General features: G+C 31.7%; 2 protein-coding genes across 3 annotated transcripts; both read left to right on the top strand.

Annotated features, from left to right (window-relative positions):
* The first annotated feature begins 12,095 nt into the window (after positions 1-12,095).
* Positions 12,096-15,134, top strand: LOC7463864 (cucurbitadienol 11-hydroxylase). Its single transcript, XM_002299921.3, has 9 exons — positions 12,096-12,407; positions 12,624-12,954; positions 13,244-13,393; positions 13,530-13,778; positions 13,924-14,013; positions 14,124-14,202; positions 14,309-14,415; positions 14,551-14,678; positions 14,769-15,134. The coding sequence occupies exons 1-9, from the start codon at positions 12,196-12,198 to the stop codon at positions 14,860-14,862; spliced, it is 1,440 nt and encodes a 479-aa protein (XP_002299957.1). The 5' UTR covers positions 12,096-12,195; the 3' UTR covers positions 14,863-15,134.
* A 558-nt stretch (positions 15,135-15,692) lies between these two features.
* Positions 15,693-18,623, top strand: LOC7463863 (beta-amyrin 16-alpha-hydroxylase CYP87D16). Of its 2 annotated transcripts, none has more exons than XM_052452789.1 (9): positions 15,693-16,105; positions 16,230-16,560; positions 16,645-16,797; positions 16,890-17,138; positions 17,229-17,318; positions 17,418-17,496; positions 17,575-17,681; positions 18,047-18,154; positions 18,260-18,623. In XM_052452789.1, exons 1-9 carry the CDS (start codon positions 15,906-15,908, stop codon positions 18,266-18,268), a joined length of 1,326 nt encoding a protein of 441 aa, XP_052308749.1. In that variant the 5' UTR covers positions 15,693-15,905; the 3' UTR covers positions 18,269-18,623. The 2 variants fall into 2 exon arrangements, with proteins under 2 accessions (XP_052308749.1, XP_002299956.1); XM_002299920.4 differs by having other exon boundaries at positions 18,047-18,174.
* Positions 18,624-26,708: the final 8,085 nt, after the last annotated feature.

Below are 26,708 nucleotides of genomic sequence, written 5' to 3'. Positions count from 1 at the left end.
CCTGAAAGATCACAAATGGCAACATACTATGTCTGAAGAGTTCAACGCCTTGGTTAAACATGACACCTGGGAACTGGTTTCGTCCAACCCATCCATCATCCCTGTTGGTTGCAGGTGGCTTTTTCGCATCAAACACAATGCTGATGGCACAATATCAAGATACAAAGCATGTCTGGTAGCTAAAGGATATCATCAATGTCCCGGCCTTGATTACAATGAGACCTTCAGTCCAGTCGTCAAACCAGTAACAATCAGAACTGTGTTATCCATTGCTGTTCAACATCGCTGGTGCATGAAACAACTGGACGTAAATAATGCATTCCTCCATGGATCATTACAAGAAGATGTTTACATGATTCAGCCCCCAGGATTTGTAGACTCCACAATGCCCACACACATCTGCAAACTACACAAATCCATCTATGGCTTAAAACAGGCACCACGTGCCTGGTATGACAAACTCAACTCCTTCCTTTTGACACTGGGATTCCAACAATCAAAGTCCGACTCTTCCTTGTTCATCTACTCAAAGAAGGATATCATCTTATTTCTGCTGGTATATGTTGATGATGTGCTACTCACAGGTAATGATTCCCAAGTTATGTCAGATATAATACGTCAACTTGGTGTCCAAGTCTCCTTAAAAGATCTTAGTGACCTGCACTATTTTATTGGGGTCGAAGTGCAGCAAACTCGCGAGGGGATCTTCTTATCCCAACAAAAATACATCAGAGACCTCCTCAAGAGAACTAACATAGAAGGGGCCAGACCAATTCACACCCCGCTTTCCACCAAACCAACTCTTCAACTCAATGATGGTCACCCTCCTGCAGACCAAAAACAATACAGAAGTGTCATAGGAGCCTTACAGTACCTAGCCATCACCAGACCTAATATCATTTTTGTTGTAAATAAGTTTGCTCAATTCATGCACAAACCCAGTCAACTTCACTGGATTTCAGCAAAACGGGTGCTTCGGTATCTCAAAACGGGTGCTTCGGTATCTCAAAGGCACAATCATTTATGGGATATCATTAACGCCCTCTGTTAATCCTCATCTCTCCGGATACTTAGATGCAGATTGGGGTACTGACCCGGACAACAGACACTCTACCTCTGCCTATCTTATATTTTTTGGGAACTGCCCAATCTCATGGAGCACAAGGAAACAACATTAAGTTGCCAGATCTTCCACAGAGGTTGAATATAGGGCCCTAGCCTCAGCAACTTCAGAACTCATATGGATTCGCACTCTATTCCATGAACTGGGAATCAAGATGTCCAAACGTCCTAGCATCTACTGTGATAACATTGGTGCCACTCAACTAAGTCAAAATCCAGTCATGCACTCTCGCATGAAACACATTGCCATTGATCTGCACTTTGTTCGCGATCTGGTAAAGAAAGGTGTTTTAGACGTCTTCCATGTCAATACACATGACCAACTTGCTTACTTCCTCACTAAACCTCTATCTCGTACCAAGTTTCAGACGATGGTTAACAAGATAGGCTTAATTATCAGTCCGCCTATCTTGAGGGAGCGTGTTAAGGATTATCTACAACACAAACGATAATCATCCGCTGCAGATAAATAAGCTCACATATGTTGTATACCTATCCTCTAAAGACTCCTTGTCAACATACAACTTCAGCTGAAACAAACTTCTAGTCATTGTATTTATATTACATGCAACTTGTACGTTACCTTATAAAAGGAGTTCACGTCAATAAAAAAATTATGTTCAGCAAACTCTATAATATATTTGAGATTATTTGAGTTGCGCTGCAAGTTTGAAGCAGATACCTCATCCTCTACTATTTTTGTGTATAAGTTTTTTTTGATAACCAGGATGTTCAGATCAATTTATGCATATCTCAACTAAATTTCCAGGCTCCTGTGCCAATGTTTATAAAAATTTCTCACACAAGAACATGTTAGTCATTGGTTTTTTATACCAGGAGGCATGACCCAAGAAAATATAATAAGTGAGATTCGAACTCTAACCTAAAAAGAAGCATAGCTCTTAAGCCCAAGATATTTACTACTATACCACCCATTAGAGGTTAATTTTTGTGTATATTCTTCCATGTAACGTTATGGTTCTGCCAAACGGACCAAACACATGTCCATTGTATGAGAATGTTTCTTCAGACTCTGAGCAAAAAGCTTTACCCCCTCGAATACTCATTTATTAACCAGCATCACACGCACATTTACAAAATATTTCCCTCGCATATGTTAGATATTATGATTCCTTCAACAGGTTCAATCACCGCCGAAGATGGCAAGAATGTTCATGCAAATAACAGGTGGAGGAGGGCATCTGTAATTTACACATCAAACAAATTAAAAAAAGAAAGGGATTGGCTTGGAGTACCAGAAACAAATAACAAGTGGAGGGCATTTGTAATTTTATAATCTAGGCATGTTTTAAAGGTGGGCTGGTGCCTCGCCAGGCGTGGAGGCGTCTGTCTTTGAGTCCACAGGTTACGCAAACACTAGAGGACGATTTTTTTAGCTCAGAAAATACATTTAGAGGTCGTAGTTTCCAATTTTTATATTTCTTTGTTCTGTACCTCTTTTTCTTCAATTATCCTACCTCCTATCATTTACATTACTAGATTTAATGACTTTTATTGTGTTTCTCCAGTTTATCTGATATACTTAGATGCTCTACAATTTAATTTATTCAAATAAAAAACAAGAAGAAGGGGGGGGGGGGGGGGGGGGGAGAAAAACCTCTTCAAAAAGTGGTGTCTTATTATTTCAATCAAGCTCCGTGAGATTTATTTTCCATGATAAAATAAGGAAAGTACATTATTTAAATCTAGTTTGCTACTCGTTAAGGCTTTAATTTCGTGAGTTATCAAAAAAAGTATCATTATTTGGTGTAAATGATTAAATAAATCATATAATAATATAGAAATTTAATTTTTGATGTCCATAGAATACTGAAAACTTTTTACAACTCATTTCCATAGATGATCAAACATTGAAAAAAAAATATTCATTTGCCAAAATTATTTTCATAATTTATTAATAAGAGATATCCCATCAGGTCGCTTATTTTCTTTATTTATTATTTTTTTAAAAGTCAAAAGTTTAGTCTCCAACATATTATCCTTAATTTTTATTAATTAATTTTCAAATATTTTAATTTTATTAATTTTGCCAATGTTAGACCGTCTCACTCTCCCATTCATTCATTTATAGTTACTACTAGATTGGTCAAAAAAAATTTGAGTACACAAAAGGATGCTTAGATTAAGATAATATTTTTTAAGAAGCAAGAAAAATATATTTGAGTTATTAACTCAATTAGATCCAATAAAACCTGATAGTTTAATAATCTTATTTAAAATATAACAACAAACAAACCGTTAATTTTTTTTTGAAAACAATCAATTAAAATAAATGAGTTATTAATATCATACTAAGAATAATAATAAAAAAATCATTGAAAATTCATTATCATTGTAGATATCATCCATCACAAAAAATACAAATCTAATTATAAAAGTATGGACGATGACATTAGAAAAATCCCATGAATTGCTAAAGCAATGTTATAGAAAAGCAAACTACCTAACAAAACAAAATGAAGAAAAATTAATAATAGAAAGACATCATAGATGATGGGGGTCACAATAGATGGAGAACCAACTTCAAGTTTTCTTCTATTTATTTTAGGAGGTCACCGTTATCTATTCCCTGCTTTGAATTTTAATAGTCCACCATTCGGTCTACACAGGGGCGGAGCCAGGGAGGGCTGGCAGGCCCCGGTCCCTGTAAAGAATTTTTTTTCCAACCTTTTTCTTAATAATATTTATAATTTTAGTTTAAGTAGTAAAGCAATTAAAATCTTGATCCCTTTTAATTTTATTTTTTACTTCCGCCACTGGGTCTACACATTTCTTTATTCGGCATCACAATTTGTGTGAGTATATATATATATAAACAGTTTCTTCATTTTCATTTTAACAAGATATGTTGCTTTCAAGAAGAAATAAATAGAATAAAGTTTATATACTGAGTAATGCCACGGTGTTTAAGCGAAGAACAATTAGCAGACCTCCTATGCAAATAAATAAATAAATAAATAAAACAGACATCCTATGCCCCGCTTGGATACAATAACTTCCGTTGTTGTTTCTTTACTTTAATTTTGATTTGTTATTCCAAGTGTGGAAAGAGGAAGCGCTGCTTTTTTGTCGAAATTTTTGTGGTGTTAGGATTTAATTTTTTTTTAAAATATATATATTTTAAAAAATTTATTTTCAACATCAACATATTAAAATAATTAAAAATATATAAATAAAATATATTTTTAATTCTTTTTTTTTCCCTTGTTTTTTATTTTTATAATAAAGAAGGTCTCCTCTTGAGGACCCTTTGGATTGTATATGTCATAAATATGTCCGATCCACTTAAATGGAGATATTATTCAATTGTTTGTGTTGAATTTAAGAAAGGAAGCTTGTACGACTTAATACACACACACACACACGCTCAAAGTGTTTATAATAAAGGGTTTTTAGTAGTGTAATTAATTGTGTTAATGGCGTGTGTTGAGCTTTTATTTTCTACTTTTTTTTACGAGTTGTGTATTTCTATAAATTCTTTCTTGGATTCTGTCTTTCAAGAATCACTTCTCTAACATTTCATCTATTTTGTTGGTTAAGAGACATTTGATGATTATTTACTTGTTTAGTGAATAAAAATGGATTAATGACATGTTTTACTCCTATACTCGTAGTTTTTATAATCTTTACCCATGTACACTTTTTTTTATATCTAGATTCTACTCTTCTACTATATATACTATTGAGTTTTTTCTTTTCTTTTCATTCAATTATGTTAAATCATGTAATATGTGTCAAATATATGCATTGGTTGATAAGATCATTACTTTAAAACAAATATATATATATATATATATATATATATATATATATATATAAGGACAAAAATGAATAAAAAACCTAAACCTATGAAAATTTATTATAAAATTAAAACAGAAAGAACTTAGTTACAGATGTACTCCTTTTCAAATATTTAATATTATTTTAATAAATACCAATAAAAAATATTAGCATCTAAGGAGAAATTTGTTATCATAATGAGAAATTTTAGTTTTTGATGGTTAATTAAGTGTTTGAGAGATGAAGTACTACAAAATTCAAGTAGCTTGGGGGCAAGATTTATCTTAGATAATTAGTTAACCTTTTAATTCTAACAATCTTGTCCATTCTTTCTAGCTAAAGAATGGATATTAAGAATCTTTTCTTTTAAAGATTCAATCGGTTTTTTATAGCCCATGATTCTTATCATTTGGTAGATATGGGAGTTTAAAAATCATATTTCCTTCATAGCATTTAATTTTTCTTATGTGTCAAAGAGGAAAAAATATCACAGATTTATCATAGGAAAAATATATCTAACTTATCAAAATCTCGTGGTCCAACATGTAGTCTAACAAGATTCCTAGGGCCACATGTACTTAGACTCATCGTTTGGCTTAGCTCGAAGAGGTTGGGTCTGACAACTTGCCATACCTGTTTAGTTTTGGGCTTAGCGCTTGATTGAATCCAATGATATTGGGTTTGACAGCTCGCCAGACCTGTACATGCTTGGACGCAACGCTTAGATGGACTCAAGGATGTTGGGTCTGATAGCTCGCAATACTTGTACATATTTGGGCTAAGCGCTTGACTGAGTCTAAGAATACTAGGTCTGGTAACTCGCCAGACTTATACATGCTTTGGCTTAGCAGTTAGTTGAGCCCAAGAATGCAGCTCTTCAGATCCATATATATTTGGGCTCAGCACTTGGCTGAGATCAAAGATGTTGAATTATCACCCTCCTTCTAATTCCTTTAAAATAAGGATTCAGGTAAATAAAATATGGTGATCCATCATTAAGATAATTTCATTTGATAAAAAATCAAGAACAAATATGAGTGAGTACTTTTTATTAAAAAAATTGTGTTTGTTAATTTAATTATTTATTCTTTTTTATTTTTTGTTGTACATTATATCCTTTTAATTTCTATTTGAAATAATTTTTATGCATATAATTTTTAGTATTTGTAACTAAATTCTCACATTTGTTAATTTGATGATAAATTTTTGTTGGTTTAGATTTTTTTTAATTAAAATATTCTTTATTCTTTATTTTTCTTTATATATAGTTTTATTTTTCAAGTCATGATCTTATCCGTTAGTGCATATGTTTTCTTACATGTATTATTTGATTTAATGGAACTTAACAGAAGGAAAGAAATCTTAATGAAATACATAATAGAATGGTAGAATTCATAAGAACAATAAAATTATATAAGGGCAAAATACATAAAGGAATAAGAGTATAGGAGCAAAAAATGTCATTAATTTATTTTAATTAGTTAAATGCATAAATGATGGACTAGTTATTTTTTAACTAATAAAAATAGAAGAAAGGGTTTAAACTTTAACATATGTGATCCTTCCTTCAAGGACAGATTCCACAAAATTTTACTAGAATAATACAATCCATAAAAAAGCAAAAGTAAAAGGGTAAAAAAACTCTATTAACCTATAATCATGTGATCCTTACCTTGAAAATCTTGTAATACATTCTCCTGAAAAGTTGAATTCACTTTAAACGTTTCTTCTGAATTTCAATAGAACATCTCAAATCAATATTTAAATCTTTTTAGTCCATTCATCATATTCAATAATGCAAGTGATTGAATACCTTCATAAACAAATCCATAAATATATTATTTTTTTTGTTTATCATTTCAATTTATATACATTAGCATCTTTTTACACTGACATTAAATGTATGAATGCCTTCATTTCCTATTGATGATTTTTAATGTCCCACTAACTTAATTTTTTATTGATGCTTTTGAATGTTTAAATAATTTAATTTTTCATTGATAAATTCCACACAACAATTCAAGCCAAGCTTGACATAGTACATGCTAATCATTCCCTTTATTATATTTATAATTTTAGCCAAATAAGCGCTTTTATCTTTTTAAAAAAATTTCTTCATTAAACATCTCATTTTACGTACTCATCATCAAAATTTTTAAATACAATCAAATCAAATCATCTTTTATATAAATATGATATATATACAATCTCCCCAAAACATCATAATTATTTTCTTCTCATTAAAATCAACTTATAATCAATCTCATAATTGATCAAACACATGATGTGTAATTAATTTAAACCAGTGCTTACATAAGAAATGTATATACCAAACTTTGAAAACATAACCACAATAGTCTCACACATTATTAAATCAATTTACAATGAAAATTATATATTAAATTTATCATCATTTCATTCGATTTACATAAATTCTAGCACACAAATTCTATAATTAATTTCACATATATAACCTTCCTAAACACATCCATAATGGTTCCACGTGTCATAAATTAATTTACAATGATTCTAATCACAATTACATACTTAATTCATCATTATCATGTATAATTTACATAATTTCCAGCACCAATTATACATCTCAAATCTTCCAAAATACACTAAAAATGGTCAAGTTTTACTAGAATAATACCTTCCTGGAAAACATCTTAAAAACTGTCTTTTACAACCAGGGACCAAATTGCAATTTTCTTGAAATTAAAGGTCAAGTTTTTTTTACAAAATTGAAGGACTAAACTGAAAATATTACAAATCAATGACTAAACTGAATTTCATCATATTTAATCCCACAATCAGTTTTGCCCAGAATTCCAGAATAAGTTTTAGGGGTCAAATCATAATTTTTCAAAGTTTTAAGGACTAAATTGTAATTTTTACAAATCAATTACCAAAATGAAATTTGATCATCTTCAACCTCAAACCCATTTTTTTTTTCTAGAATTTTCCAGCAAAGGTTTCTTCACAACTCATAAGATTACTTACTGAAAATATATTAATTAATCAAATTCAATCTCAAATAATTATTCTTAATAATCCACTCAAATCAATCAATTTAACCATTACCCATAACAATCATCAATCAATTTTAACAACAAAAAATTCAAATATTTAGAAACCCCAATAAAATCAACATCACATTTATCATGCATATCAAAACTCAATTTTACTTTAACACTTAATTCCTTTATCATCTATCTCTCAACTTTTTCTTCATTTCTTCCTTCATCTCTTTCTCTTCCTCTCATTTATGGTTTTCTCTCCATAATATGGTATCTTCTTCTTATTTTTTGTTTGACCTTATATATATATATATATAAAAGACTATAATGTCCCTAATCATTGATACTTATAATAATGCACACAAGGGCACTATTGTATTTTCAAATCATTTTTTTTCTTCATATATATTTTTATCACAATATATGAAAAGACTACAATGTCCTTCATAAATATCTATATGTTTCTTTTTATCAAATTCTAGTATGTTGGTATTTTCGTGAGGTCTTCTCACACTCTGATTGACTTAAAAATTCAACCCAAGATAGAATAATATGTCAAAAAACCACTTGTAAAAGCTTAGCTTAATTGAATGGTCGGATTAAGAGATATAATTGATATTGTAAAATTGGTTATTGCATAATTTTTCGTCAAAAATTCAAATTTTGCGTACCATTTCATTTACTCACATCATCGTGATTTTTAATCTAATTCATTAATGACTCCCATTCATAACCATCATAAAAATTTGCTCAGAGTTTTCGCTATTTTCGATCAAAATAACATAATTGTACGCGAGGCTTATATCGACAATCAATGTTTTCACATGTAAAATCATACATTATTTTTTTCTTAGATTATCACTCTATTATTATTATTCTATCACCTTTTTATACCCAATGTATAAATGTTTTTCCTCAGGGTTTACATATAAAATCTATTTTATTGACATAACTTAGTTAACGGGTGCAATTATTAAAATTAAATTGCATTGATAGTCATTCAATTTAATTCAAAAGCATCAAGTTTTTTCTTCACAATCATATCACTATGAAGTGTTGTTTCAAATATGTGTGTGCGACACACACACGAACCAGACACACGAACACCTTGAAAGATGTGAGTCTCTCTTCTCTAAACCAATTAATTTATTCTATTATTTTATCTCTGCAACCTATATATTAACTGATAATATATATATAAAAAACTTGTGGCCCGGTTAGTGCCAAGGCCACCCGAGGCCTAAGCAAGCCTCACATGGCTTAGTTTTTACCCAAACAATCATCTCTCTCTTTGTTTTTTTTTTGTTTTTATAGTTTATGTCTTATTTTGTTTTGGGCTACCGCAATACATGCTATAACTTTATTTATACTTCAACTAGAATTATCACATATGTATACATGCTATAACTTCATTTATATTTCAACTAGAATCGTCACATGCATAAATAATCTAGCAAGCTATCATGTGATAAAGTAAGATTTGCAATATAAAATCATCTAGTAGGTGGTTCAGTGATAAGAATTTGAGACTAAGAGATTTGTTCCCCCTGTGGTCTCATGTTTGAGTGTTGTAGTTGCTAATATGATGGTCACTAGAGACTTACATGGTTGTTAACTTCAGGGTTCGTGAGATTAGTCGAGGTACGCGCAAGTTAACCCGGACACCCACGTTAATAATAAAAAAAGATATAAATATAAATATCACTTTACCATATAATTAGTCACATATTTATTATAAAATAAGCTATATATTTCCAAGTTTAATTGAGAAGAGCAGGATTTTTTCCATCTCAACATGAAAAAATAAAAATATCTAACTTTCTTTGTATTCTTTTTTGATATAATATCTACATGGGAAACTCTAAAGTAACTTAGCATAGAAATGTTTTTTTTTTCCCCAGATAACACCTTCTCTCCAACCTATTATTGTCTATGAAAAAAAGCTCATATCCAGTGAAGTTTCTTCTAGCTTCATCATTAACCAACAATGTTTTTTCTAGCCCTCAAGTTCAAAAGGATAACGGATAGCAGGACTGCATCTAGAACACTCAACAATCAGAACTGACGGCGTCCACAAAATGGAATTGAAACACAATGTTTTGACTGCAACTTGCCTTGTTGAGTAGTCCGAATTTGACTAAAGAAGTTAATAAACTATGGGTGCGATTTAAATAAAATAATTTAATTACTCGAGTTGAAAATTCCCTGGGTAATTTTATTATTATTATACATGTACTAAAAAAATAGGTTTTTTTTAATGTACAAATGTCGTAAGTAAATTTTTTTTTAATGTATAAATTGTTTTTAAATTTTTTAGGTCAAACTATAATTTTTGAGTTTTATTTAGAAAAAAATATTTTTTGTATATTTTTTTATACTATATATTTATATCATTTTACACTTGATTTATGTATTACTATCTTTTTTCTTATCTTTATTTTTTTGTAATATTTTTTACTTTTTCCTCTTTTTTTTCTTTACACTTTGTTTTTGAAAAAAAATATTATTATTTTTTTATACTTGAAATATTTATTACTCTACACCTAGTCTATTTGTACATTTATTTTTGTTCGTATCTTCATTCTTCTGTAATTTTTTTTCTTTGTATTTTTTTTAAATTATTATACAAATACAAAGAAAAAGGTGTTTCATTATCGCAATTACAATATTGTTTTATTTTTATACTAGGTTAAAAATTAGTCTGAAATCTTACATATTTTTATTGACACATATAATATTCACTGTATTTTATTATATTTAAGCATTAACTTTTTAATTCAAAATTATAATTTTTACCCGATATCAAAAAACACATTAATAACTTTTAAACATTAATTCTTTTGCATTAGAAAAAAATTATTTGACTTGCAGTGAGGCAAATAAACAGGCAAACATTTATTTATTTATTTATTGATATATATAATTCTTAATTTATTTAATGAAATACATATATAGACTTTTTAATTTATGATCAAGATTTTTTTTTTTTAATAAAATCTACTCCATGTGCTTGAGGGCCCATATATATATATGCGCATATATAATAAGCCCTTTTCTCAATGTTGATGTAATTCAAATTAGTTTAGATTTGAGATGTAATTTTTATCTCTTTTTATCAATGAAAATATTTACTTTTAGCGACAAAAAAATAAAATAAAAAAGGCTTGTACCTTCAAGTGATATTTACAAAAAAAAGGCTTGTACCTTCATGTTAATATTTTTATAGGAAACAAAGAGTTTTTAAACAGGCTAATAACATATTCAGCATGAAAGATTGTGTTTAATTTTCATACCAATGGATATCTAGAGAAAACCTTCTGCATTTACATCGAAGTCGAAGCTGATAGGTACTTTCATGTGCTTTTTATATAAATGTAGATATACTTCCTTGTGGTGAGGTTGCTGATGACGGGGGTGGGGTGCAATTTTGAAATATCACAAGTATTTAGTAATGTTATGAAAGTTCTTGATTTTTCAGGGGAGGTTTAGTAATAATCTCAAAGGGGCCAGCATGAATCAATGCTTAAAATCTTGGGATTAAAATGATCTTTTGGAAAACTGGCTTGCGATAGTTCCTCGCCCAATCAACTTTGTTGGCACAGACACATGAAAAAAGAGTTCTCTCTCCACTCCCCTCCCTCAATCAATGCCTCAGTATGCATACGCTAGAAAAATAAAAAATAAAAATCACAGTACGGTGATGTGGAAAACAAATCATGGAAAATTCTCCCAACACCTGTTAACAAATGTGGCAGCAGCATACTCCAACCAAACAGAAAGAAAGAAGGGGCAGCAAAAGCTGTATGGAGAAAATATAGACAGGGGAAGGCATTATTGTCAGCGCACTGAAAGCAATGATCTTCCCTTTGTCTTTAGAGAACTGATTCAAGACGCGAAAGTTTATTTTAACAGTGGTCAAACATGGGGTAATGCAGAAATGGAAAGCCGTCTTAGAATAAAGTAGCGGACAAGCCCATCCACCGAGCACCGGTCTATCTTCTATTAACATATGATTTTTTTTATAGTAACTGGCGGACAAAAGGGGAAGAAAAGCAAACGTGGGTTACTTTGTGTTGGAATTGGGTTTTGGACTCTTAAGTCCTCAGCATGCCATGGCGTTGAGCTATTTAAGCATCATCTTTTTTCTGATTTTTCCAAACTCACTCGTCACTTCTAATACTTTGAGTTAGTTTTGCTTCTCTTCCTCGCTTTCATTCTCCTACGAGGTAGAGATACAGCAAGAGCGCACACAATGTTGGAGATTGTGCTGGTCCTTGTAGCGTTGTTTGTCATATATTACACTCATTTGCTTATCAAATGGAAATACCCAAAAATTAATGGAGTTCCAGTTCAGCTCCCTCCTGGTTCTATGGGTTTCCCTGTCATTGGAGAGACCATCCAGTTGCTTATTCCAAGCTATAACTCTATAGATATTCACCCATTCATCAGAAAACGAATCCAAAGGTATTGTGGGAGCATTATATGTCGTTCTAATTATTTTTTAAAATAGACCTGTTTCGATTTGGATATTAATTTATCATTAAATATTTTCTGAAATATATTAAATGGGCTTTGAAATAAATACTCATCGGTGTGTCCTTTCTTCGAACGGAAGTCATCACCTGAGTAAATGATACAGGAGACTGACAACATTAAACTGATCTTAATTTCTTGTCTAAGGTATGGGCCCATTTTTCGAACAAATCTGGTTGGAAGACCGATCATAGTCTCAGCAGACGCTGAAGTCAACAAGTACATCTTTTCTCAGGAAGGGAATCTAGTGGAGATGTGGTATTTGGATTCATTCGCCAAGTTGTTTGCTTTCGAGGGCGAGTCCAAGGTTACTGCGATTGGTCGTGTCCACAGATACTTGCGAGGCATTACCTTGAACCATTTTGGCGGCGAGAGCCTCAGGGAAAAGATGCTTCCTCAAATTGATGCCTCCATAAACGATAACCTGCGCCAATGGTCCGCTCAGGGAGCCGTTGAAGTTAAATCAGCTATTTCACGGGTAACTATTGCTATTCTCACTTAGAGCTGCCATGGATATTTACATATAAAATTATCAGTCTATTTTTGTTTTTATTTTTATTTTTTTAACAGGATGTTAAGAGCGTGTTTATTTTTATGTTTTAATAAAAAAAATATTATTTTTAAGTAACAACACTAAATAAATTATAACAAGAATAATTATCATATTAGTACTTTGTGAATGGTTCGAATACAGACCTCACTAACTGAGGGATTGTATTGTTGTTTTTGCTATTAATCAACCCGTATTAATTTTTGGTGTTTTGCAGATGATTTTCAACTTCACCGCGAAGGTTGCATTTGGGTATGATCTCGAAAACTCGAAGGGGGAGAAAATTGAAAACTTGCCCAATTTCATTAAAAGTCTCATGTCCTTTCCCTTGAACATTCCTGGCACTACATTCCACAAGTGCATGAAGGTGATTAACGAGAATTATTGTTAAGATTTGAGATTTCTTTCTTGAAATTACTAAAGTTTACCTGTTCTACTGAAGATTTTTTCCTTCTTTTTTTATAATTGGGAATGATCAGTCGCGCATCTCTTTCTTTATTCAGGACAAAGAGAAGATGTCAAACATGGTGAGGCACATAATAAAGGAGAGATTTAATTCTCCGGATAAACGTCCAGGAGATTTTCTTGATCAAGCTCTTAATGATATGGCATCAGAGAAGTTCTTGACAGAGGATTTTATTGCTGAACTCTCTTTTGGGATTTTGTTTGCTGCCTTTGAATCTGTGTCCACAACACTGACGTTAGCTATCAAGTTTCTTGCGGAAAACCCTCTCGTGTTGGAAGAGTTGACGGTGCGTGTGTAGCAATACTACAGAAACAAATAAATTCTCCAAGATTCTCATGATAGCTGATAAATTATTCTTTCATACATGTCAATCATTTTCCATTTATTATTTTTGAAAAACTCTAAGACCTTTTTTTTTCTTCCCTTTCCAGGCCGAAAATGAGGCAGTTCTAAAGCAAAGAGAAAATCCTGACTCCCAGCTCACATGGGAAGAATACAAAACGATGGCTTTTACGCAGAGCGTCAGTACCATAATCTCTATTGTTGAATTGATTTACCTAAACTCTGAGATAGTGAAACGTTCCTCACATATATTTTTTTGCATGGATGTGGTTTCTGTATGTATGCGCAGGTCGTTAACGAAACGCTTAGATTGATGAATATTCCACCTGGTTTATTGCGAAAGGCTCTGAAAGACATTAATATCAAGGGTATGTATGCATATGCTCTCATTGCAATGAATCCTCTGTTTGTAATTAATTATATTTATTCTTTGATGGAATTGATTGATCGTTTTACGTTTACTTTTCGATCCAGGATACACAATTCCGGCTGGGTGGACTATAATGCTTGTTACTCCTATTGTTCACTTAAATCCTGAAACATACAAGGATCCATTAAAGTTCAATCCATGGCGCTGGAAGGTGTGCCTTTTTATATATCATGGAAACCTTGGAGATGAATATATTAAGAATTAAACTTGTGAATTCTCAAGAGTTCTTAGAAATAAACCCTGAATTGCTAATATCTCTTGTTTATTTATTTGACGGGACCTGTAGGACCTCGACCAGGTTACTCTTTCCAAGTCTTTCATGCCATTCGGTGGAGGTACAAGACAGTGTGCCGGGGCAGAATTCAGTAAGGTGTACATGGCGGCCTTTCTCCATGTACTGGTGACCAAATACAGGTATATTTGACTTTTACAGTTGCCAAGGATAATTTAATAGGCTGCCATGGAGAAAATTTAAAATGCTTATGCTTATGCTTGATGCAACAGATGGTCAAAGGTCAAAGGAGGACGCATCACCCGAAGTCCCATTTTACTATTTCCAGATGGTGTCCATGTTAAGATTACATCAAAACGTGATTGAAGGGTAATAACGAATAACCATCATATGTAGGCAGCGAGGAAGAAGCAAGACAGGGAGAAAGGGGCCAACCTAGAAAGACTAGACTTTTCGAATAATTTACAGTATACGGCGTTGGCGAGTTTAATTAATTTAAATTGTATTTCAATTAACACCAGGTGTTGTGGTGTTGATGATTGTATCCTCTGTGAAACTTTTTTTTTTACTTTGTTCGTGTTTTTTTTTTATTTGGTAAGAGAAGTTAATTTATTGGCCTTCCTGCCATTTCCACCTCAGATCGATTGGAATGCCCTCTGTTTTTCATCAACTCGACTCTATATGTAAAAAAGAAATAAACTCTATAGTTTAAAAGACAATTTGGCCAATTTCATGAAAAGGGTCCAGTCATGTGACCCTGTTAATGTTAGAGAATAATATATAAATCATATCCTGAAACCTCACTTAAAAGTTTAAGCTTTTAGGTTGAGATGGTTTTTTAACATGGTATTAGAGCCTTGATGACCAAGTGGTCTCGAGTTCGAATCTCACCATCCTCATTTATTTGATAAAAAATTAAGCACAAGATAGTGTAGGACTGTGCAAGTTTCAAGTCCAAAAAGCTTTCACTTGAGAGGGTGTGTTAGAGAATAATATATAAATTATATATCCTGAAACCTCACCTAACAGCTTAAGTTTTTAGATTGAGATGGTTCTTTAACAGTAAATACATAGAATAAACAAATGAAGGTCATGAAAGAAGCCATGGCCAATAAGCGGTCACAATTCTGAAGGATAGCAGAAAGAACCCAAATATTTATACATGAAAGAATACGTGGTTGGTTGCTGACCATATCCCCAGCCCAGCTTAAAGGAACACAAATGGTTCGTGTGTAGCAAGCAACCTTGCAGTTTCTTCTTTCCTTCCTTCATATTATTGCGCATCACCTTATAGGCATCTAACACTTGCGACGAAAAAACTAACACGCTTCATCTACGGATAAAAAGCGTCTTCCCCACATCAATTTCCTTGAGGAAGAAGAGAAACATCAAGCGAAAAGCATTACAAGATGTGGGCAATTGGGTTTCTTGTTGTAGCATTGGCGGTGGTATACTACACACATTTGATTAGCAAATGGAGAAATCCTAAAATTGATGGAGTTCTTCCTCCAGGCTCCATGGGCTGGCCCCTCATTGGAGAAACTCTTCAGTTCATTATTCCTGGAAGATCTATTGATCTTCATCCATTCGTCAAGAAAAGGATGCACAAGTAATATGCTGGCCAGCATAGTTTGCGAGAAAAAAAAAGAGAGCATTTTATTTCATAATTAAATCATAAATGCTTGCCTGCTTTATTCACTACTAACAAATTCATATTAATCTCCTTGTTTCAGGTATGGACCGATCTTTAAAACCAGTTTGCTTGGTAAACCTACCGTAATATCCACTGACAATGAAGTGAACAAGTACATCTTGCAACATGAAGGAACTTTGGTTGAGCTATGGTATTTGGATTCCTTTGCCAAGTTTTTCGCACTTGAGGGTGAAAACAGAGTGAGCGCTATCGGTGAAGTTCATAGATACACGAGAAGCATAACGCTGAACCACTTTGGTATTGAGAGCCTCAGGGAATCATTGCTTCCTAAAATTGAAAATATGATTAACACCAACCTAGCAAAGTGGGCTACTCAGGGACCTGTTGATATGAAACAAGCTATTGCTGTTGTGAGTACTTTTCAGTTGATCGACACAGTAGTATTAATTAACAATTTCCTTGTGTTAATTCTAACATTTCCTTTCTGGCTGTAGATGGTTTTCAATTTTACAGCAAAAGAAATAGTATTTGGCTACGATGCTGAAAACTCAAAAGAGAAGCTAAGTGAGAATTACACAAGGCTTGCGGACAGTTTCTTATCCTTGCCCTTGAAAATCCCCGGTACTATCTTCCACAAGTGCATGCAGGTAAAGAAAGAAGTCCTCAAACTTGAAATATATTCTCATTTGATACTCGCTACTTGGGAGTGATTAATCAATATACACTACTATTGATTCAGGACCATAAGAAGATGATGAAGATTTTGAAGGATACACTGATTGAGAGACTGAACGACCCCTCAAAGCGTCGGGGAGATTTTCTTGATCAAGCCATTGATGATCTGGAGACAAAGAAATTCCTGACCGTAGATTTCATCCCCCAGCTCATTTTCGGGATATTATTTGCCAGCTACGAATCTATATCATCAACCCTAACTCTTGCAATCAAGTTTCTCTCGGAGAACCCTCAAGTAGTTGAGAAATTAACCGTAAGTATAATTAACACCGATTATCGAAGTTTTAAGCTTCCAGATTGAATGATATCTGGTTTATACTGGCGCTAATTGTTTTATAATCAGGCTGAGCATGAGACTATTCTGAAGAACAGAGAAAATCCAAACTCGAGCCTTGCATGGGAGGAGTACCGATCATTGACTTATACACAGATGGTTAGTTTCTATGTTCTTAAATGCAAATCCTTTTTTCTCATTTTTGTTGTAAGATTGATAGTCTTACATTCTTCTGGAGTGTGGTCAAATCATTCGTAGGTTGTCAATGAAACGCTTAGAATTTCGAACCTTCCACCTGGTATAATCCGAAGAGCATTGAAAGATTTTCAAGTCAAAGGTAATGTTATCAATTCTTAATTCAAGATCTCTTTGGTTTCTTATGCTCAATTCAATTGATTGTTTGTGAAATTTCCAGGATACACTATTCCATCTGGCTGGACAGTACTGCTTGCTACCCCTGCTATCCAGCTGAATCCTGAAACATTCAAGGATCCGCTAACATTCGACCCATGCCGCTGGAAGGTTGGGGGTTTTACAATTGCTGAACCTTACAAGGGAGGATTACAATTGATCAATTCACTTTGCTATAAGATAAAAAAGCATTGTTAGAATCCCACGTTGCCTAAACACACCAAAGCCAGGACTCTTGGAAGCCCTTGGCAATCCTCATCTCTTTAGGGTGTTTTTTGAGATGAGCTAGGCCTCCTGGGTTTAACTAAACCCATCTTCTCTCTAGCTCTTCTTTCTAGTCTTTCTGAGCTACCTGGAGCCAGGCCATTCCGGGCTTATCGATGTACTCTAACATGGACCAATACACTCTAACAAGCATCATTCCTTCACAACTGATTATTTCTCTTTTCATCGCTAATTTGTCCAATGGTACACAGGATCTTGATCAAGTAACTATTTCCAAGAATTTCATCCCATTCGGTGGCGGCACAAGACACTGTGCCGGGGCGGAGTTCAGCAAGCTGATCATGTCTACTTTTCTGCATGTCCTGGTCACCAAATACACGTATATTTGATTTCTCTTTTAATAATCTCCATGCTTGGCTTGGACAGGAACTCTTTTGTTAACTCTCTGGATTGGTTTTTGCCAGGTTTACTAAAGTGAAGGGAGGAGACGTCTCTCGCAATCCGGTAATGTCATTCGGTGATGGCATCCACATTAAGTTCACAGCCAAGGATGAATGAAGAATTTTTTTTTTGTAACCCCTGGAAGTTTATGGACTATTACTCTGTTTACCAGTTTATAGTAACTAGTCCCCTTATCTATACGTCGCCGCATCAGTATTTTAAATTTTTCAAGTAATTAAATATGGCACAGTAAGAAAAAAATGTATGAAAGTCGTACGATATAAAAAAATTCAGTGAATCAAGAAATAATTTAAATCTTGTATATAATAAACACACTTGTCTGGGGATGAAGGAGAATAATTTAAATCTTTATTTTATTTTATTTTATTTCTTTAATGAATAAATAAATAGATGATAGTTTTTTTTTTTGCTAATTTTTGTGTTAAGAAATATATATATTTATTTTATTTTATTTATTAAGGGTAGAATAATATTTTCAGTTTAGTCTATACATAATCTCTTTGTATTTAGATTAAAATTACACTTCAGAGTATTGTAATTAATTAAAACTCTAATCTCTTTCTCTTTTATTTTTATATTTATTTTTTATTAATTTGGATTTAACATCTTGAACATAATTAATATCTCGTATAATCAACGGACACCTTCCCATGTGTTTCTCCATGTCTTTTATCTCACTCCTATGATTTGAAAAACAACAAGTATTTATTTATGAAAAAAAAAAACAATTAATTGAATCATATTTTCCATGGCATCACTTCAACTGGAAATTCAATTAAGCAAACGTTCTTTCTTCTACTTTTTTTCACTTAAAATCCCAATGCAATGTGTGGTCATTAATATTGTTTTAAAGTTCCTAATTTCTTTTAAAAAAAACAAGATAACCAAAAAAAAAAATGAAATTGATAAATTTGGACAAATGATATTTGCCTAGACAGGGTTTGTGGCCCCGGCCCATAATGATTTGATCCATATATCACGGTCCATTACTTGGACGGGGTTCGAAACACTTTTACAACTCGATATCCGGATATTATTATTATTATTATTATTATTATTATTATTATTATTATTAATTTTGATATTAATGGATGAAACAAAACAAACACAATGAGTAGACGATTATTCACTATTCTTGCTAAAGGATGGCTTTGATTTTGTTTTTTTCCTTACACTATTTGTAAAAAAGTTCTAATAAATTAAGATACCAAGAACTAGTACTGTGACTCGTAAAAATAATGATTCATCGAATAAGAAAAACAGAGACAAATAAGAAGAGACATGTGATGGTGAATGGTTAAAATCTAAACCAATAAAAATGAGAGTATGAGAGCTTTGAGAAAGAGTTTTGATTAGGAACAAATTAAAACTGAGTAGAAGATTAAAACTTCAAAAGCTAATTCAAGAGTCTAAAAGTAAAGCTCCCCTCACAATGTTACGAGGAAAGAGGATAGTTTTTTTTTTTTAATTAACGTGAATATTCGGAGCAACTTGCGCGTACCTCGACTAATCCCATGGGCCCTGAAGTTAACGACCATGTAAGTCTTCAGTGGTCATCATATTAGCAACCACAGGACTCGAACCTGAGATCACAGGGGGAGCAAACTCCTTGATTCCAAACTCTTATCACTGGACCACCTACTAAATAATTAAAAAGAGAATAACTTTGGAATTGCCTCATGTCATTCATACTTGGATGATTAAATTTGAGAAAAGAAAAAAGGTCAAGTTGCTTTTACATGTTAGTAAAAGCTAAAAAAGTAATAATTGAACCTCCTTTTTAAAACATATATTATTAACTACTATTTAGATTCATCTTGAAAAGAAAAATAGGTACAAAGAGAGGAGAGAAAATAAAACTCATGATTCACAAAAAATAATAAAAATATCTTCTCTTAATATTTTTAGGATGATCGTTGATATCAATAAAAAAAATCTTATCATTCCTACCAAACCACAATATCTATTTTTTTAAATAAGTTTGTAAAATAATTAATATGATATAACTAGTTACTCTATAAAATTTCTTTGTTAAGCTTATCATTATACCCAAGGGCGGAACCAGAAATTTTTCCTGTCCTGAGCTATTAAATAAATATATAAATTTTTGTTAAGATCAATTATTACTATCTCATGTACATGAATTTTTAAAGTTAACAGTAAAGTTTTAATTCAAATACATTACCCAAAATATTAAAAATTAAATTTGAAAATATATAAAATTGAAGTGAAAGTAAAAATAAACTCACTATTAAAGTTACATCCTTCGATGTTTTGTGGAATACAATTTATCTATAATCGAATCTGAATCGATATTATAATAACCCCTCAACCGGGATAAAATAACAATCTCATGTCAACTGGAAAACAAATTAATTAAATTTTTTTCCTCTCTCAATTCCTCCTTCCTTCACTTGATTTTTCCTTAGATTAGTGCTTTATAAGTTGGACTTTATAAATTTACAAGGTTATTCTCTCACTTTTCTTATTTTTTTTTGTTTTCCCATTACTTTTCTCTCTTTCTCTCTCGCCTTTTCTTTTTTTTTTCTTTTCCTATTATGCTTCTGCCCAGTTGGCAACATATAAAAGGAAGGAAGAGCTGATTTGTTTTATTTTTTAATGGAAAATAATTATTTTACCCTTAACAAGTCGTTTTGCTTTTATTTGACGGTCTTTTTTTGTTAGCACTACCAAACCCCGTTCATCCTAAAATTTTAACTAAATTTTATTCAATATATTTTAAGATCCCTCGTAAAATTTAAGCTCAATCTGATGGTCGGATTGAAAATTATGTCTAATAACGTAAAACTAGTCAAATTGTGATTTTTCATCAAATTTCTGAATTTTTGGAGAAATTCAGAAATTTTAATCTAAGCTAAAATATCATATTAGAAGGCTCCCCGTAAATTTTTAGAATTTTTTAATAACTCAATTGAGAATTACATTTTTTTTGTACATAAAACTAATAAAAAAATATTAATAAAATCTTAACCAAAGAGCCCATCCAAACCTTTAACATGCCTTCACCCCTGGTTGTAGTGCTATCAAATGGTGCATTTTTTTTTGTTTACATACTTCAACTTAAAAGCATAACATAATATCTTTTCAATGTGGGATAAAAAACTTTTTAAAATATTCTTTTAAACTTCATTATGTACAACATGTATAGCCTATATTCATATGATTTTTTTCTTATTTTTTTCATATGAAATATTAAAACTTTAAATATTTTATTTAAATTTTTCCGGGTTGACCCGAGTTGACATGGGTTGACCCATGAAACCCGGGACCTAGCCCCTTAGTCGAGTCAACCCCCGTGCCGGGTTTGATAACTATGGAAAAAACCATAAAAATCCAATCTTGAGCAAATTAAACGTTACAGGATGAAATTGAAAAAAAAATCAATTATATAAAAGGATCTAAGAAAAATAGTAATTAGAAGAATAAAGGAATTGAAAAACAAAATAAATTAGAGGGCAACTATAAATCTGTGATTGAAAAGTGAAATTGAAAAGAAAAAGAACTTTAGTAAAAGGAATAAAAAATTCAAAAGAATGAGGACCAAAATGAAAGGAAATAACATACCATAAATCTGGATTGAGGGGTGAAATTAAAAAGAAATAAAAATTATACAAAAGGGTTAAGAGAAAAAAATAGAAATCAAAAGAATAAGAACCAAAGTGGAAAAAACAACATATGACAAACTGAGATTGATGAATGAAATTAAGAAAAAATCAAAACTCTATAAAAGGGTCAAGGACAAAAATTAGAAACCAAAAGAACATGAACCAGGTCTAAAGATAAAACAAATTTGGGGGGGGGGGGGGGGGGCTTGAAAATCTAGATGGCCGAGCGCAAAAAATAAGGAGAAGAGAGAAAAAAAAAAAAAGAAAAAGAAAAAAAAAGGGTTACTAGCATCAAACCAGAGGTTCAGTCAGGACATGCGCCGATTAGCAACGAAGAAGATGCTGAGAAGATTTAAATGTCGCATCGAAAGCTATCGTTTGGCCTTTAAATGGCGACACACAGATGTAACACTCTTGTCGTCATTTTTTAAAATTTGATTAAATATTAAAATACAATTTTACCCCTAATCTCACCTAACAATAACAAAGTTAAAATGATGAAAACAACTCTTGACCACAACCAGGGTTTTGTTAACCTCAAGAGCATTTTAGTTATTTGATTTTTTTTAATATTTATTAAACACTAAAGGACAAATATGCCTCTAATCCCACCTAGCAATACCTAAAAAAAAAACAAGTTGAAAATAACAATAATAACCCTTGATCAAAGCTAAGGTTTCTTTGAAATAATAGCATTTTAGGCCCCATTTGTTTGCTGAAAAGTAGTTTTTTTTTGGAAAATGAATTATTTTCTGATATTTGGTAGTGTAATGGAAAATAAGTTGGTAAATACTTTACAGTGTTTGGTTATGTCATGGAAAATAAGCTGGAAAATAACTTATTAATGTTTTATTTTTTTCAAGTTTATTAAAATAATGAGAAACAAATCTTACAAATTAAAAAGTTGAATGAGAATGAAATTGAAAAAAAAAATATAATTTGATAAACTATCTCAAATAAAATAAATAATAATCAAAATAATAGAGATCAAATCTAAAAAATTAAAAAAAAATTAAAAGATGAAGAAATTAAAATAATAATAATTAATATTTCTTGGAAACAAACACTTTCTTGGAAACAAATCAAATTATTTTATTTGAAATAATTTATGAAATGTTAATTATTATTATTTTAATTTCTTCATCTTTCATTTTTTTTTATTTTTTAGATTTGATTTATATTATTTTGATTATTATTTATTTTATTTGAGATAATTTATGAAATTATATATATTTTTTAATTTTATTCTCATTATTTTAATAAACTTGAGAAAATAAAACATTAATAAGTTATTTTTCAGCTCATTTTCTATTACATAACCAAACACTGGAAAGTGTTTACCAACTTATTTTCCATTACACTACCAAACATTAGAAAATAATTCATTTTCTCGGAATTCACTTTAAAAAAAATAACTGCTTTCCAGTAAACAAACGGTACCTTAGTAGTTAATGATGAAAAGGCAAAAATACACCTCCAGATACCGAGCCTAATTTTGTTTTTTTGGGTACCAAGGGTATTCTCATATTTTTACTTTACTGCAAGAAACAATAAAAAAAAATACCCTACCATCCTTACCAGTCAATTAAATTTTTCATGGTATATGGGATAAAACCAAACTTTTACTGTTGCAATCTAGCGAGTGGAGAGCTAGTAATGTGCAATGTGGATTCACGTGTATTACTTACGTTGTTGTCAATGTTATGTTATATGTACACGTGTATTACTTACGTTGCATCTAGTTTCCACTTTCGACGGCTGACAAAACGATCACATCAATATTTAATTTATTATTCAGCAGCCAGACTTGATCTTAGGTCAATTTTTATTTTATTCTTCTGACAAACAATTGATTACTCCTCTTGTACCCAAAATAGTCACCCAGCAAACTGAGTTCATGTTTATCCCAATTAATTAATACTATCGCCCTCCCTCTTGCAGCTCCTGACAAATTAATTACCAGGAAATGACGGCAATGGCTGCATCAGTCGAGCGACAGTTGCATCGACAAATTCCTTACCATGATAATTAATTATCGCCCTCCTCTTTCAACTCTAAATAACTGTTTGATTTTGATATTATATTAAAATATTATATTAATCAAGAGTTTAAACTATTAATCAAGATTTCAAAGCATAATTTATATTATTTTTTTAGTGCACATAAACAAACAAAAAGAAGAGGTCTAACTGGAAATTATAGCAATATTGTTTTATCCGCAATTTTCAAATGATAATATTTTGAATTAGAACTCGTCATCACTGGCTGGCTTCAAGAAAAAATCGTCTCCTGATCGGGATTTCAATAATCCCAACGTGTTTGACCAAGAGCAGTAGTGGGATATGATAATACTAAAGGCATTGGTCATCGTCCAATGAGGACCGGTTGTGGTGGCCCTCGTCTCCGGGAATTAACACGAAGAACAGATCTGACTTTAGGAATGAAGGTCCCGTCAAATATCTTCAGCAGTGGAGCAAATACGCAGAAGCAGAAGTCAGAACAGGTATCGTGCCTGCCTTTAATAATTGCGAGGAAGCCATCGACCATTTTTCCAAAGGTCAGCCATGCTAGGAAGCTGCTTTTATTTTAATTATATATATATATATATATTTTAGTTTAACGTGGGTGTCCGGGCCAGTTTGCGCGTACCTCGATTAATCCCACGGGTCCTGAAGTTAACGAGCATGTAAGCCTCCAGTGACCATTATATGAGCAATCACAGGGCTCGAACCTGAGACCACAGAAAAAAACAAACTTCTTGATCTCAAGATTTTAATACTAGACCACCACCTAGATGGTTGATTAAATATATTCTTATCTCAGTGCATACGGTTTTGTATCCATACCATGTGCTCTGTGGAATGCCACCTAAAATGACCATCACTTGAATGGATATAAAATGTTTTTAATATACGTTAATTTGCACTTTGTTATATATATATATCTTTTAATTTAGTTTACGTGATAGACCCACTGGTCAATAATCTCGCTCTATTAATTATAATTTTGAGCATTAATCCAAAGTCATGCATCATTTTCCAGTCAATATAAGTTTGTATAACTCCCCGTCGCCTACCCCAGATCCTCTTTAAACGGCCTAATTAGCCCAAACTTAACGAGCGGATTACAATAAAATCACGAATTGTGATTACCACGAATTATAATATTAACTGGAATTAATATTAAAATCTTTGTTGATGGAAGAGATTGTGATTTAATCAAGAGTCTTTACCATGAAATAAATAGCATGGAAACAATTCATAGATGAAACTCTCGCCAATAATTCCTAGTTTGTTGGCGAGTCTTAAATCCTTTCAAATTGCCATGTCATTCTATAGGCTGGAAGCTCGCTTTCTCTCACATATTATTTTTCGCTTTTTTTTATGTCTCGTACAAAAAATCACCCAACTTATATGTTATCAATAAATTATCTGATAGTAAATGAAAAATAAAATTTTAATATTTGAGATAAAAAAAATTATCTTAGTTTTGATCTCACCTAGTTGCAATGTGATTCACCTAAACCCTCATCGCAACATTATCATCAGCTCTTTCCCATTCAAATTTTTCCTTGCAGTAAAAAATTATAAAAGAAAAATTTCAGTAATTTCAATAAACTAACCAAATTAACATAATAAAAAACACATTTAAGTTAATACTAACCTTAAACCTTGAAAACCGTGTATCGATCTACGGTTTTCATTCAGGATGTCTGGAAATCTGACTCCATTGAAATAATAAAATTTTCATCGACGATTTAAAGGCTGATTTTATTGTTCTTGCAGCCTCCATGTTTATAAACCTGAAATTGCATTCGTTAAACAAAATTATCTTTTAAAAAATTATTAAACATGTAATTATGAAAACAGGAAAATCATTCTTACATTAAAAGGGTCGTCCTTCCATTCGACTTCGTACTTACAGGTAAAAAGATCTTGTTGTGAAGGGACCCTCCCTCGACGTTGCGATATCGCACTCGACGACTCTGCGTTATGAGTCGATGGTTGTGCCTCATGTGTCTATTCTTGGTCGGCACCTAATGATTTGTGGTTGTCAGCATTATTGCTAGAAGAACTAGCAGTGATCTTGTTCTCATGACGTGTAATAGACTTTCCTCGTGGTATATACACAAATTAATAGGAAAAAATTAAATGATTTCTATTTTTAAAAAAATCGATAGCACCTCCTCTATATGGGAGGCTACCCAGAATTTTTAAACTTACAAATACATAATATATATGCCACAAACTAGTTGATTTTATTCAATTTCTTCCAACAAATTAGAATAATTCAATTTTGCACAAAATTCTCATTTTCTAAGTCGTAGTATATTTAATCTTAAATTTACATAAAAATAATCTAAATTAACAAAAATTCAAAATAATAATTAAAATTAATCCTACACATTAAATTGAAATTGAACAACAAAATTGATAACAAAAACTAAAATTCTTCAAAATAATGAAAAAAATATTTAAATAACAACTAAAATTGAACAAAAATAATGAATTTTTTTTTTTAAAAAGCACAAATAAAGAAGAAAAAGGAATGAAAAATTCTTACCTTCATAGCCTGCTTAGTGTCGGCTGAGAATTAAACAAAAAAGAAAAAAATAAATTAAAAGGGATTGTTAAAATAAAACCTGAAAAATAGAAAAATAAAGAGAAAAATAAAGGAAGACAACATACCTTATGATTTAAAGAGAAGATGATGCTTGATTTTGGCTCGGGTCATGAAAAAAAATAAGAATGAAGAAGAAGAGATAAAAATAGAAAGAGGATGAAAGAAGAAGAATGAAGAAGATGAAGCCTCGTCTGATGTGCTC

This window comes from Populus trichocarpa, chromosome 1 (genome assembly GCF_000002775.5).
Source record: "Populus trichocarpa isolate Nisqually-1 chromosome 1, P.trichocarpa_v4.1, whole genome shotgun sequence".
Classification (NCBI taxonomy): Eukaryota; Viridiplantae; Streptophyta; class Magnoliopsida; order Malpighiales; family Salicaceae; genus Populus; species Populus trichocarpa.
The sequence above is the reverse complement of the archived record's forward strand: the minus strand, read 5'-3'. Positions and strand labels throughout refer to the sequence as shown.

Coding starts and splice junctions, on each gene's coding strand:
- LOC7463863 (XM_002299920.4), top strand. CDS start 15,906: ATGTGGGCAATTGGGTTTCTTGTTGTAGCATTGGCGGTGGTATACTAC. Junction 17,682..18,046: donor TCGACCCATGCCGCTGGAAG/GTTGGGGGTTTT, acceptor AATGGTACACAG/GATCTTGATCAAGTAACTAT. Junction 18,175..18,259: donor GTCCTGGTCACCAAATACAC/GTATATTTGATT, acceptor GGTTTTTGCCAG/GTTTACTAAAGTGAAGGGAG.
- LOC7463864 (XM_002299921.3), top strand. CDS start 12,196: ATGTTGGAGATTGTGCTGGTCCTTGTAGCGTTGTTTGTCATATATTAC. Junction 13,779..13,923: donor TCGTGTTGGAAGAGTTGACG/GTGCGTGTGTAG, acceptor TTCCCTTTCCAG/GCCGAAAATGAGGCAGTTCT. Junction 14,203..14,308: donor GAAAGACATTAATATCAAGG/GTATGTATGCAT, acceptor TTTTCGATCCAG/GATACACAATTCCGGCTGGG.